The 14,361-nt window shown below is 39.7% G+C and overlaps 1 protein-coding gene and 1 non-coding gene across 4 annotated transcripts in view; both read right to left on the reverse strand.

Moving 5' to 3' along the window:
* Positions 1-14,361, reverse strand: part of LOC121980424 (ATP-dependent DNA helicase RecQ-like) — a 95,167-nt gene that overhangs the window by 43,931 nt on the left and 36,875 nt on the right. For all 3 annotated transcript variants that reach the window (XM_042532453.1, XM_042532455.1, XM_042532452.1), the window contains exon 9: positions 1-86. In XM_042532453.1, the coding sequence (XP_042388387.1) occupies positions 1-86 (86 nt within the window). The remainder of the gene's footprint in view (positions 87-14,361) is intronic.
* On the reverse strand, positions 5,772-5,877 carry LOC121983503. Its single transcript, XR_006112552.1, has one exon. It is a non-coding gene; the product is annotated as a small nucleolar RNA R71 (small nucleolar RNA).

Below are 14,361 nucleotides of genomic sequence, written 5' to 3' on the forward strand. Positions count from 1 at the left end.
CTATGGGACATCTCCCGGTCATTACTTCCCATTTGACCGTGATAGATACAAGCCTTGATTCCAGAATTCTGCAATGCTTTGTAAACCTGGAAGATAGAGAAACTATTAAAATATGGCCATCCAGCAATGAAAGATAAGTTAAAAAGTATTAGAAAATGTTAAATTATGTGTCATCGATTAAAGGCTTGAACCTAAGAAGTGAATCTAGGATATCTTCCAAATGAACCAAGAGTAGCTTTTGCAATTACAAAGCTCATTGAAGATTATTGCAATGTTTCAATAAGACATATCAAAAACACCAGTTACAGAAAAATATGATAATGAGAAAAAGTTGAGAAAGGAAAATTAAACCTTCTGAGAATTCAATTGGATAGACCACAAAATTGAATAGCCTTTTGGCATAAGAACAAACATCAATAACAACGAGAGGCTAGGATATAAGGTACAACCACATGGCAAATCCTGCAAACTGCCTAATGGGAAGAGGAAAACAATAAAAAAAAGTACAGGATATCTAATTTGCATGAAATACAATTAAGACTTTCGGTCACATCATCCAAAAATACAATGATACGAGGCCACAAGAATATATTAAGGCGAATAGTCAATCTAATGTACTGATCCATACAGTTACCAAACCTATGATCTACAACGTACCATCAGTTTATAGCAGTCAAGGTACACAAGCCATACAATATTCTCATATCTGGATTTTATTAAGGCAATGTTAATACGGGATACAGTGGTACTATACCAGCACTAGGTATAATCTAAAACCTATGTTGCACGGACACTTGCAGTTTTTTTTTTTCAAGTGTCGGACATGGACACGACACGGATACGGATACGACACGCAAATACGCGTGTCGGATACGGCAAAATCCGTGTCATTGACTTTTTTAAAGTTTGACCAGCTGGATACGGTTAGGATACGGCAAGGATATGGATAGGACACGTTTCCGGATATGTTTGGGATCAAATGTAAAAAAAACTAAAAGTTATAAGGCTCAAATTGAAAAATAATAAATTTCTAAGGATTGATTAATAAATAAATTAAAATGAATTTGACATAACAAAACCCTAAATTCCTTTGGTTTTGTATTGCTCCCGATTATTTCCTCCCTACTCTCGCCGCTGCTCGCTGCAAAGTGCAAACCTTTGCCGCTGCTCGCTGCAAACCTTCCTCGCTGCTCGTGCAAACCTTCGCCGTTGCTCTGCTCTCGCCGCTTCTCTTCTTGCCTCGCCTGCTCTGCTCGCCTTGCCAGAGTCGCCATTGTTCTACTTGCCTCGCCACTGTTCTGCTCGCCTCGTCACTACTCGTTGCTGCCCTTTAGTTTCTGGCAAGTTTCCCTTTCTGTTTTTTCTTCTGAAATCACGGTTCTGAAGTTGTTTTTTTGTTTTTTCGCTTTTCTTTCATCTGAAAAAAAAAGAACTGCACATCCATGAGACCTTTCTCATAGCAGTTTTAACACTGCACATTTTGGTTGCACTGCACATTTTGGTTAGGGCTTCTTATGCAGTGTGCAAATAGTGCAATGGTCAATAGAACAACACTTTTTTAATTTGTTGGAAACTGGAAAGTCTATTGATCAATATGTTTATGTTATTTCTCCAGCCTATTTGCTATGGAAAATTTTCAAAATGAGAGTGGACAAGAGGATATTGATGATTATTCTCCTCTGTAGAAATTTGTAACCAAGGTGAAAAAGGCAGTTGGAGGAGGAAATGTCACTTGGTCATGCAATATATGTACTAAAGTATATAAAGGATCATATTTGAGGGTGAAAGCACATCTGTTAAAACAAAAAGGGGCTGGAATTGCTGGTTGTACAACTGTTACAATGGATCAAATGAAGCGTATGCAACAACTTGTGGATGATGCAGAATTGAGAAAGAAGAATTCTAAACCGAAAGAAGTTTCGTTGCCTTCGTCATCTGCATCATCAAACATGGCTTCAAAATCATCATTTAGTGGTCCTGGTCCTTTGCAAAATGATGATCCAACTCTAACAAAGAAGAGGAAAGGACAACTTGGCCCTCTTGAAAAAACTTTTAACTTGAATGCTAGAGATGAGCTCCACGCTGAAATTGCGAGGCTCTTTTACACCGGGGATTATCTTTCAATATTGCTAGGAATCCTCATTATGTTCGTGCTTTCAGTTTGGCTACTCAATGAATGATTCCAGGTTATCTTCCACCTGGATACAATTTATTGAGAACTTCACTTCTTCAAAAAGAAAAAGCTCATATTGAAAAGTTGTTGGAGCCAACAAAAACTACTTGGAAACAAAAGGGGGTTAGTATTTGTAGTGATGGGTGGTCGGATGTGCAAAGAAGACCGCTAATTAATATCATAGCCGTGTGTGAAAGTGGTCCTATGTTTTTGAAGGTGATGTGCGTAAATAGTATGATCGTTTATGCATGTTTTGACGCACATTCACTTGCTTTATACGTATATATTCCTTGCATGATCGCCTCTTTTAGCATGTATTCACCATATATACTCTTTTGTTCGGATATCTGCTCTTTGTTTGGTTTTGTGTTGACAGGGATAACTTTTGGAGCGAAAACGGTGATTGTCGACGCACCAGGATAAAGCAAAGAGCACGGTCGTGCAACCTTGCACGGTCGTGTGGCCAATCCAGAGAGGGATCAGAGCACGACCGTGCAACCCTGCACGACCGTGCCTCACCACCTGCAGCCAAGTAAGTTATGGTCGTGCAACCATGCACGGTAGTGCCCCCATGACAGTGGCCAAGCAGCACACGGCCGTGCCAACATTACAGTGGAGAGAAAGGTCACGACCGTGTGAATCCACACGGCCGTGTGACCTCGGCAGAGACGAAGAAGGCCACGGTCGTGCAACCTCGCACGGTCGTGTGACTCAACCTGAGAGGAAGTCGTGTGAGGCCGTGTGGATTCCACACAGCTGTGCGACAAAGAACGCGGGCCGTGCCACGCCAAAACAGAGCTGTGCTGAATTCTAGGCAGATTGCGGACCGATCGTAATTTGGCCATAACTTTGTGCTCCGTTGGAGTTTCGGATTGTTCTTTATACCGAAACGTAGCTGACTTCAAGATCTACAACTTTGCTTCAGATCCAACAAAGAGAAAGAATTGTTTGCCCGTGCTAAATGGCACGGCTGTGCCTCCCAACCACGGGTTCAACTGGATCTCCGCCCAGACCGCAGACCAAACTTCGAACCGCCATAACTTTCGACTCGGTTGGAGCCAGGGCTCGATCCAAGTATCAGATTGAAGATAATTTCAAGAGCTACAACTTTGGTTCAGGGGAGATCACGAGAAAACCTAGTTTAATGGGTGAAAAACTCGGTTTACCGGACGCCCCGTAATCCTGGTTTTCCTAGGCGGCTTGGAGGAGGTATAAAAGGGTCAAGAACCCTATTCTTGGCATCTTTGGTTCGGGGACTTCGTCCCTCTCCTTGGGAAAGGGTTTTCTCCTTCGGGGGAAACCCTAGAGCTTCATCCACCGCCGTCCCTCGACGTTCCGTCCATATCCAGAGCAAGGGGGCATCTCCAAAACATCGGAAACCTCGGCAAGCATCGCTTCTTCCCTTCCTTCTCATATCTAGGACTGTAAATGAACCAAGCGTTCGTGAACAAACTTGATGTTCGGTTTGGTAAGAACTTGTTTATGTTTGTTCAATATACATTAGATTAATTAAACAAACAAACTTGAACAGCTCGTTAAGCTAAACAAACAAGCTTGAACACATATGTATTCAGCTCGTTAACGTTCGTGAACAACGTTCGTGAACAATGTTCACGAACAATATTTATTAATAAAATTCTTTTCAATATGCTAAATAAACAATAAAATAAAATAAAATAAATAAATTTAAATTATCAACCTTAATAACCAATCAAACAATTAAAAGTTTCAAACAATCAAACAAGCTTGATAACATCTAAACGAACCAAGCTCAAGCCAAGCTCGAACCAAGCTTGAATTGAGAGCTTGATAACATCTAAACGAACCAAGCTCAAGCCAAGCTTGAATTGAGAGCTTGATAACATCTAAACGAACCAAGTTCAAGTCAAACTTCAAACAAGCTCAAGCTCATAAGAAATAAACCAAGTCAAGCTTGAACACTCATTTCAAAAGTTTGATTCATTTTAAGCTCGGCTCGGCTCGGTTATCTTATCAAACAAGCTTGAACACCCCAAAGCTCGGCTCGGCTCGGCTCGGCTTGTTTACAGCCCTACTCATATCAAGGGTTGTAAGTATGTTCTTCTTTATGTTTTGGGGTTGTTCTTCCCCCACAATGGAGTAGACGTCCTCTTCTAGGATTAGGGAGTAATTGTAATGCGATGGAGATGTAGAACTATGCAGATTCACTTTGTTTCTATACGATGACTTGTCAATTCTTGTTCATGCTTGTGTGAGATGTTTATATTTCTATTCTTTGATTGATTGATGTGGAGGATTGTTGATCCCGCAAAGGGGATACCTTAGAGCGTATTGACCAAGGTACCCTAGTGACAGGGGTAACCCTTTCCGGACGTCTAAGACGTTCCCTCAAAAGGAGAGACAATCCTTTAGGAATTGCTGCTCTCGTAAAGAGAGTGCTCTAGATCGTATACCCGAGGGGCCCTAGTGACAACGGTAACCCGTTCACGGACGTCTAGGATATTCTCTTGAAAGGAGAGGCAATTCCTCCATAAGGAAGTAGGTAACCGTACCGAACCTCTACCCTTATCCTTATTGTTCTTTACTAGATATGTATCCTAGTGATCTACCGAGACGCCCTCGTGACAGGAGGGTTAACCGTTACAGGATTTCACAGGGAACATCTCTACGTGATACTTAGGGATACTGGCCAATCTAACTTCCTACAAGAACATTGAACTGAGCAATCTATGTAGTATCTCATAGTATTACAATGAAACCAAAATCCTAGAATCCATCTCCCGAAGCTCATTCCACCCAAGATTAGTTCTTTCTCTTTCTCTCATCCTTCTCTTTCCCTTTTCAATCACCCTCGTTAGTTTGCAAACGCCAAAGCCAGCTTTCGACTGTCTAGATAACTTACCTTGTGACATCTCTAGTGCTTAATCAACAGTCCTTGTGGATTCGATATTTTTATTACTAACGACGCAACCGTACACTTGCGGTTGCGTAACAAATTTTTAGCGCCGTTGTCGGGGACTGTTCGCATTAACATTAGTAGATTAACAATTTAGTTAGTCTAGATTTGTGAATAGTTTTTATTTTTCCATTTTCATAATTCAAAAAAAAAAATCTGCATTTTCTTTCTTGTCTTTAAATTCTACATTTATTTTTTGTTTTTCATATAGCAATTTATTTCTTGTCTTCCATTTATTTTATTTTAAATTCTTCTCATAAAATTTTTTCTTAGATACCATGAGCGCTAACATGTCAAGTAGGTCCTTAAGAGATTTCTCTGCACCCATTTCTGCAAGATTTTTATCTCCCATTGTGCAGCCTCATATTGAAGCAGAAAGTTTCCAACTAGACTCAGAGTTAATTTCTATGATACAAGGTCATAAATTTGGAGGAGAAGTATCAGAAAGTCCTTATATACACTTTGATAGATTTTTAGAGCTTTGTGATATGGTGGACTATGAAAGAGTGTCAGCGGATGCAGTTCGATTGATGGCATTTCCTTTCAGTATCAAGGATAAAGCAAGGACTTGGTTATATTCTCTTCATCCTCAAAGCATCACAAGTTGGGAACAATTAGAGCAACAATTTTTGAATCATTTTTTCCCTCCAAGCAGAATAATCTACATGAGGAGTTGCATCACAAATTTTGTTCAAGCAAATAGAGAATCTTTATTTGAAGCATGGGACAGATTCAAGAGTCTACAAAGGCAGTGCCCTCACCATGGCTTGGAAAAATGGCTTACCCTGCACATATTTATAGGGGAATTTCTTTCACAGATAAATGTTATTTAGATTCATCAGCTGGAGGTTCTTTTATGAATAAAAGTGTGGACGAAGCATATACATTGATTGATCAAGTGACATTGAATCTCCAAGAATGGTCAGATAAAAGTTGGATGGAATCTCCTTCAAATATTCAAGAAGTGCAAGTCATAAATACTAAAGAGCCTGTCAAATGAAATACAGTTCAACCATCCAAGAATGTCGAAATTCGGAAGTCACAGAATAAGGAGTTCAAACATTTGGGGGTAAAGATTGAGAGCATAGTTTCAAAATGGTTCAAAGAAGGTCCCCCTCCTACACAAATAAGATCTAGTGACAAATGTAATGATAGTAAGTTGAGGAGCAGCAAGAATCATGAAGAACTTCTGAAAAATAACTTGTATAGAATTGAGGAGAAAAACAATAGAAGACCACATGAAATTTTTAGAAATTTTCAAACTTGTACACAGTCTAAAACTAACTACTGTGACTGATTTTGTAAAACATCGTAACAAAATAATAATAATAGTATAATAAAGTTTAATAGACGAATAACCGTAATAAAATTTTTAGAAATTTTTTGAGAATTTTTCGGAGCTCGTATGGCATATCTTGAGGAGATGAATTTATAGGTTTGGGAAAAGCATGTTTGGAATATCCAAAAATGGGAGTTGATTGAGGAATAAACTTAGGTTTTGATTTGCCTAAACCTAAGTTCATATTATAAATACCTAATCTCTTCTGTTCCTTTTTTTTTCCTCCTCACCGCCGACCCTCCTCTCTCTCCCTCTCGCGTCGACTCTTTCTCTTCTTTCGATTCTTCCCTCTTCTTTGCGTCGACTCCTTCCTTAAGCCATCATCGCCGACTTCACTGCCCTCCTCTCCTCATCTCCACCGCAATCCTATTTCCCCCGATTCACTACCGCCGGCGCATTCCTCCCCTTTCCTCCTCGTGCCACCGCCGGCCAAGTTTCTTCTTTCCTTTCTTTGAGTCGCCCTCTCTACACGGGACAACCTTCGACCAAGGGTAGAGAGTCGTGCCCTAGCTTTGATCCGCCTCCGCCGCTGCGAGGGCTGCGCTGACCATCGCTGGAGCGACCGAGGCTTCCATCTCCTCTCCCGATTGTCGCGAGCCACAGTGTCGAGCCACTCCTCGCAACAAGTATGAGTCGACGATCCTCCTCTTATCTTCGGATCCCTGGTGTCGACCCTTTCCCTTGCGGATCTAGGTACAGCATCGACTGCTGCCACCCGAGGAGTTTTTCCGGCAGATTGTCACTCGACCTACCCCCAGACAACTATCGTTAGTCCACTTCGAGCCGATGACCCTCAGGTATGAGCAGGAACACACTGTGGTGCCCTAGGTCTACCGCCCACAACCTTCCTTCATCCCTTTCACTGGTGACAACCGGAATCTCCTCGCCGTGTGCCATTATTCTTTTCCCATGTGCCAGATCTTTGCTCTGTACAGATCTGAGGTGTTTTAGGTTGGAGGACAACAACACCAGTTTGCTTCAGCCACTATTTTTCCGACAGCCATCTCCTAAGACAGTGAATCAACAATGAAGGGAAATGGAATTGGGTAAGTTTTAGTGTTGATTCTTGATGGTTATTTGATAGTTGATCGATGGATTAGATTAGTGGAGTTAATCAATAGTTAGGATTAATGATCATATTGATTAGGATTTTCCCTAACTAGTTTGGGGGATTTTATTTAGCTATTTAATTCATAAGAACTTAGCTAAATAAAATACTTTGATGCAAGACTCTGTTGAGAAGACATCACAACGTGAGATCTATCTGATATGATCTTCGTTTTGAAGCGGGTACCTTTGACTTATTTCTTTTGATATTGTCATTCTGATATGCATAATAAGTTATAGCTAGTAGTAATGGTTATGTTTATATCTGCCTTGGTATGTCACTGCTTGATATCTGTAGTATGTCCATATTGTTATCTGTTATGCATTTATGCTCATGCCTCTTGATTCTTGCCATGTGTACTTATGTTCATAGAAATAGTGACATACAATGCATTACCGAGTACAGGTCTAGCTACTAGATATACTTGGCTTGTGTACTTAGATTTATTACCTGGCATGTATATCTAGATTTATTGCTTGGCATATGTACCTAGATTTATTACCTAGCATGTGTACCTAGATTTATGATACCTAGATCATTATTATAGACTCGATTTTTCTTTTGGTACATATTATATGGAGGTTGATATTTTCAGGAGTTACATGTTTTAATGTCATGCATCATTTTGCATGATTGCATGCTGAGCGATTGTCGGCTCCTTTATAGTTGAGCACATCGCCGATTACATGATCTGCACACACAACCACTCATGGGTTAATGGTACATCAGGCAGGTGTATGCAGTTTGCTCTATCAGGGCTCCGTTGGTCCGCTCATGGGTAGTGGTGACGTAGCGTGGTAGCGGGCAGGGATCCCTCCTCTTGACTATGACACAGGGAGATGAGAGCTTCGGCTCCCCCATTTAGTTGGGGTAGGAGGATAGGTGTACTCCGACAGCATCATGTCCACTCGATCACTCAGGAATAGTGATGGCAAAGTGCACAGTTGTCATAGCCCTACCCACTCGACCTCACCATCGCGTGTGAGGTGGCTGACTGACGTCAGGGGTGACCATGTCATTTGCATCATATGCATGGATTGCATTTATTTCTTGTGATTGTTGCATTTTGGATGTTGCATTTTGATTATTGCATATAATTGACATGCATACAGGAGACATTATGTATTTAGTCAGACGACCCTGCACCTATTGGTATGGTGCACACCCTTATGTTCGGATAGGAGGTCTTGGTGAGTACAGTCTCTTCGGTTGTTCAGTTTTGCATTACCTGTTATTGTTCAAGAGACTGTACTGCATAATTATTATTGATAGTTATATCTTAGTTCAAGAGACTGTACTGCATGATTATTACTGATAGTTATATCTTACTATGCATATCTGATCGATACCCACTGAGTTCTTGAACTCACTCCGTTGATTTATTTCTATTTCAGTTGAAGCCGTCAGGAGATTCGAGTTGCAAGTCCCCACTCTGTGTCGAGTTGATTTTCTGTTTTCGAACTTTGGTTCCTTATTATGTGATCTATAGAATTGTGATGTGTGTTTCTTGCACTCGTGAATCTTATATCAAGATTTTGGTATGCTGCCCATGTTTTCCACTGCGATGGTTTTCCATTGTGGGTTGTGTTTTCCTCACTGTAGTGGTGTGTATATATATATATATATATATACGTGGAATGTTTATTTAAATTATTGCTTATGTTTCGGTCGTGTTGGCCGAGGATTAAGAGACCCTGAGGACTGTGTATTTATGGATTCAGATTGTCACTGGTACAGGGGAGATGCTGCCGGATTTTTCTCTGACAGGGACTCCTCTGGGGCGTGACAATTTATTTGATATCAAAGCCAAGTTTTCAAGTTAATCTGGGTACTTTTCGGATTTGTATGAATTTCCGTCGATTTTCATGTTTCGGAATTCTGAAGTATGCTTTGACGAGGTCATATTTTGGGACTTGGCGGCATCTCCAGACGACAAAATAGGTAAAATGATTAAGTTTTATAATTTTGGTATTTGCTAAATATCATGTCGACTCGGTTAATAGAGTATCGATTTACTCGTATTAGTTCGGTCAGTAGAAAACTGATTTATTTTGTTGGTTCAGTCACTAGATGACTGATTTACTCTTTTTGTTTCGGTTAGTAAAGAACTGATTTATCTTTGTTGGATTGATCAGTAGAGGACTGATTCATTTTATTGGTTTAGTTAGTAGAGGACTGATTTACTCTTATTAGTTCGGTCAGTAGAGGACTAACTTACTCTATTTCATGGAGATTCTGATCTTTGAGTTATTTGTGTTTGGTTAGATAACTTGAAAGACACATTAGAGTACATGACTTGTACGGACGTAGAATGGATTGAATTAGCCGCATACCATTATTAGCTTGACTAGTCTGTAGAGGATCGATGTATCCTATTCCATAGGGACTTTGACCATGAACTATATGTACCTGGTAGGATAACCTAGAAGGTGCATTTGGATAGATGACCCCCACTGACGTGGGAAAGTGTAGAGCTAGCTACTTCACACTTACGAGATACAATCGTTATATAGGGGTATGAATTGGTGAGTACATTCAGATCTATGACTTGTACTGGTGTGGAAAAGACGATGTTAGCTGCATATCCTCTACGTGACCAGACACCACGCGAAGGAAAAATGCAGAAGACGACTTATGGGAGCAGAGCATCTCTTGTTGATGAATCTGAGGTGCTCTAGAGAGATAGTATTTCTCTACCTCCTTCTGTATAGCTTGTTAAAAGTTCTTGAACCGGAAAAGGAGGAATCGTGGTATAATAGTTTATAAGGCGATGGTTAACCAACTCGCCTAATATTGTTCCATGGGAGATCCTGACTCATGGATCGATCGGATATGGATAGATATCCTCGATGGTACATATGGATATATAACTCGTAATGATGCGGAGAATATGGTGTTAGTTGAATAATACCTATTAAATTCGACCGTTAATGAGGGGAAATTTCAGATGCTGATCTTCGAGGAGCAGAACGGCGATCGACAGTTATGTCAATTAGCTATTTGTTGATAGTACTTCTCTACCCTTGTGTGTATTGCTTGTCACTAGAGGTTACTGAATCTCAGGTGGAACAATCGTAGTATGAAGTGTTACAAGATAATGATTAGTCTACTCAACTATCATTGTCTCCATAAATAGCTCAAGACCTTGACCACATGATCATTTACTAAAGGTCTTGAAATCTATATCTCATATAGAGTGTTCGACATTTGTCGAGGGACATTTACGGATATGATTATGAGAGTTGTGGAGATACCCTCTTGATGGATAGACTCTCTTAGGAGGTTGAGTGACCTGTTGGACTTTGGATTGATATTCCTTTACTGTGGATATTTGAGTACCTGAGAGGATGAGATTTGACATACTCTTTGAATATTTTTGGATATGATTAGTAGAGTTTTTATACTCATATTTTATAGATTGACCATATCTCTACCATTTGGAGAATTGTAAATTATCAATCAGGAAGTCAAGAGATATCCCTTGAACTTCAGTAATCATACATCATAGGTAGGATGATGATATATATCTACATTTTGATAGTACACCATAATGAGAATTGGCCAGGTATGATTGATGTTGAGGATGGTTTGAGATTGATAGATATTATGAGATCAGATATTGTGATATGTTAATTTCTGATGATTTATTAGTGGATATCCTTTTACACAACATCTAAATGTTGTGATATGTGATTTTCTGATACTCTATTAGTGGATATTTGACTTGGTGGTTTATTATTTAGTGTTTGATGTTGATAGTAACATGAGGAGTAATATGCCTTGATATTTATGATTTTGGTGATTTGTAGTTGGTGATCAAATTATAGATTCGTTGGTGATCTTCATTCTGATATGCGTAATAGGTTATAGCTAGTAGTAATGGTTATGTTTATATTTGCCTTGTATATCACTACTTGATATCCGTAGTATACCCATATTGTTATATGTTATGCATTTATGCTCATGCCTCTTGATTCTTGCCATGTGTACTATGTTCATAGAAGTAGTGACATACAATGCATTACCAGGTACAGGTCTAGCTACTAGATGTACTTGGCATGTGTACCTAGATTTATTAACCGGCATGTATATCTAGATTTATTACTTGGCATGTATAGCTATATTTATTACCTGACATGTGTATCTAGATTTATGATACCTAGATCATTATAATGGACTCGATTTTTCTTTTGGTATATATTATATGGAGGCAGATATTGTCAGGAGTTACATGTTTTAGAGTCATGCACCATTTTGCATGATTACATGTTGAGCGATTGTCGGCTCCTTTATAGTTGAGCACATCGCCAGTTACACGGTATACACACACAATCACTCATGGGTTAGTGGTACATCAGGCAGGTGTATGGAGTTTGCTCAGTCAAGGCTCCGCTGGTCCGCTCATGGGTAGTGATGACGTAGCGTGGTAGCGGGCAAGGATCCTTCTTGACTATGACACAGGGAGATGAGAGCTTCGGCTCCCCCATTTAGTTGGGGTAGAAGAATAAGTGTACTCCGACAGCATCATGTTCACTCAGTCACTCAGAAATAGTGATGGCAGAGTACACAGTTGTCATAGCCCTATTCACTCGACCTCACCATCGCGTGTGAGGTGGCTGACTGGCGTCAGGGGTGACCATGTCATTTGCATCATATGCATGGATTGCATTTAGGCTACGTTTGGTTGGATGTAATGTAATCTCACCCGAACCCGATGAAAAATCCGACATCCGACAGAATGGAGGAGGGTATGGAGGGACTATCAATACCCGATACCCGACCCGAATATCCGATTAAATAATATATATACATATATTAAAGAAAATTTTTTTTTCCCAAAATCAACTTACTATTTTTTTTTATGTTAGGAGGAGACTATATAGATGTTAAATCTATTTTTTTAATTATATATATATTTTTTAATAGGTTGTTAATTTTAATATATTTTTATTGAATGATAATAATTGGATAAAAAGATGAAAAATTATAACTATAGAAGATATCCGATCATTTAATGGGTATGGGTATACCCATCGGAGATCCTATACCCAATGGGTATAGGGACGGAGGATATAGAATCCGACCCGAACCCAACCCATTGTCATCCCTACTTACTTGTAATGTAATCAAATTTATAATGTAATGTAATGTAATCTTGATTAGATTACTACGTTTGGTAATGTAATGTATGTAATATTTGATTACAAAGGTGATTACATTCTTTTGTTAGGTATCCATTATATTTATAAGAAATGTAATTCGTATTATTATAAAATGACAAAAATATCCTGCGACCTCTACCGACGGCTGTCGCACCTCTGCCGGAGCTTGCGGCAACCAGCGACCACAACCGTAGGCCTCCTCCGCCGTCTGCCACCATCGGCAACTGCCGACAACCGACGACGACGGCGGCGGCCGAAGGCGACAGCGGCCGCCGACGGTGTGCAGTGACAGTCGACGACGGTGGCAGTGACAGTCGACGACGGTGGGCAGTGACAGTCGACGACGGTGTGCAGTGACAGTCGACGACGGTGGGCAGTGACAGTCGACGACGGTGGGCAGTGACAGTCGACGACGGTGGGCAACGGCCACGGTGGCCTAGGGGTATATTCGACACTTAAATTTTGATTAAACGGTGACCTCGTAATATAATCAGATTACATAGTATTTGCTTTGTAATCCAGATTACAAAAGTTCACTACCTTTTGTAATCCAGATTACATTACATTACAAATTTAAAATTAAACCAAACAAAATAATCCGCTTTATAATGTAATCCTGATTACATTACAAGGCAGATTACACCCTACCAAACGTAACTTTATTGCTTGTAATTGCTGCAATTTGGATGCTGCATTTTGGTGATTGCATATGATTGACATGCATAAGGAGACATTATGTATTTGGTCTGACGACCCTTCACCTGTTGGTATAATTCACACCCTTATGTTCAAATAGAAGATCCTGGTAAGTACAGTCTCTTCTGTTGTTCAGTTTTATATTACCTGTTATTGTTCAGGAGACTGTACTGCATGATTATTACTGATAGTTATATCTTACTATGCATGTCTGATCGATACCGGCTTAGTTCTTGAACTCACTCCGTTTATTTATTCCTATTTCAGGTTGAAGTCGTCAGGAGGTTCCAATTGCTAGTCCCCACTCCGTGTCGAGATGGTTTTCTATTTTCGGACTTTGGTTGCTTGTTATGTGATCTACAGACTTGTGATGTGTGTTTCTTGCACTCATGGATCTTATATCGAGATTTTGATATGCTATAATGAAATGCCTTTTTGACCCACAATGTCATGAACCATGTCCATACACATGAAATACAAGAAAATTCATGGATTGGAAGCATTCACATAAGTTGCAATTTAGCTTCTCATAAGCAAACAGAATTTCTATGTAACTGAGCAATCAGAATGTCCATGCATGGATGGACTTTGGACTGCCACAGAACCAAGTTTATTGACTCAAGGAAAAAAAAAGGACAAGAGAGCAAATAGAAGCAGCCTGAGCAGGTCCAATGGTCCAATTTCTAGTCATTTAAGCATTGGTGTAGCATCATACCCACCATTATTAATTTATTATGAATATGGAAAATAATCTCAATGCTGAGAAGAGTAATGATACAGAAAAACATGGCATGCTGTGTCATCTCACATTTAAAAAAAAAAAATCCTTCCTATGTAGACAGTTCAGTCAGCAAATGCAAGCGAGCATAAGAAATCAACTTGTATAATATATCATTTGTAGGAAGCATCAGCTAGAATTATACTTATATAAACCAACTTATGGATTTC

Source organism: Zingiber officinale, chromosome 5A (genome assembly GCF_018446385.1).
Source record: "Zingiber officinale cultivar Zhangliang chromosome 5A, Zo_v1.1, whole genome shotgun sequence".
Lineage (NCBI taxonomy): Eukaryota > Viridiplantae > Streptophyta > Magnoliopsida > Zingiberales > Zingiberaceae > Zingiber > Zingiber officinale.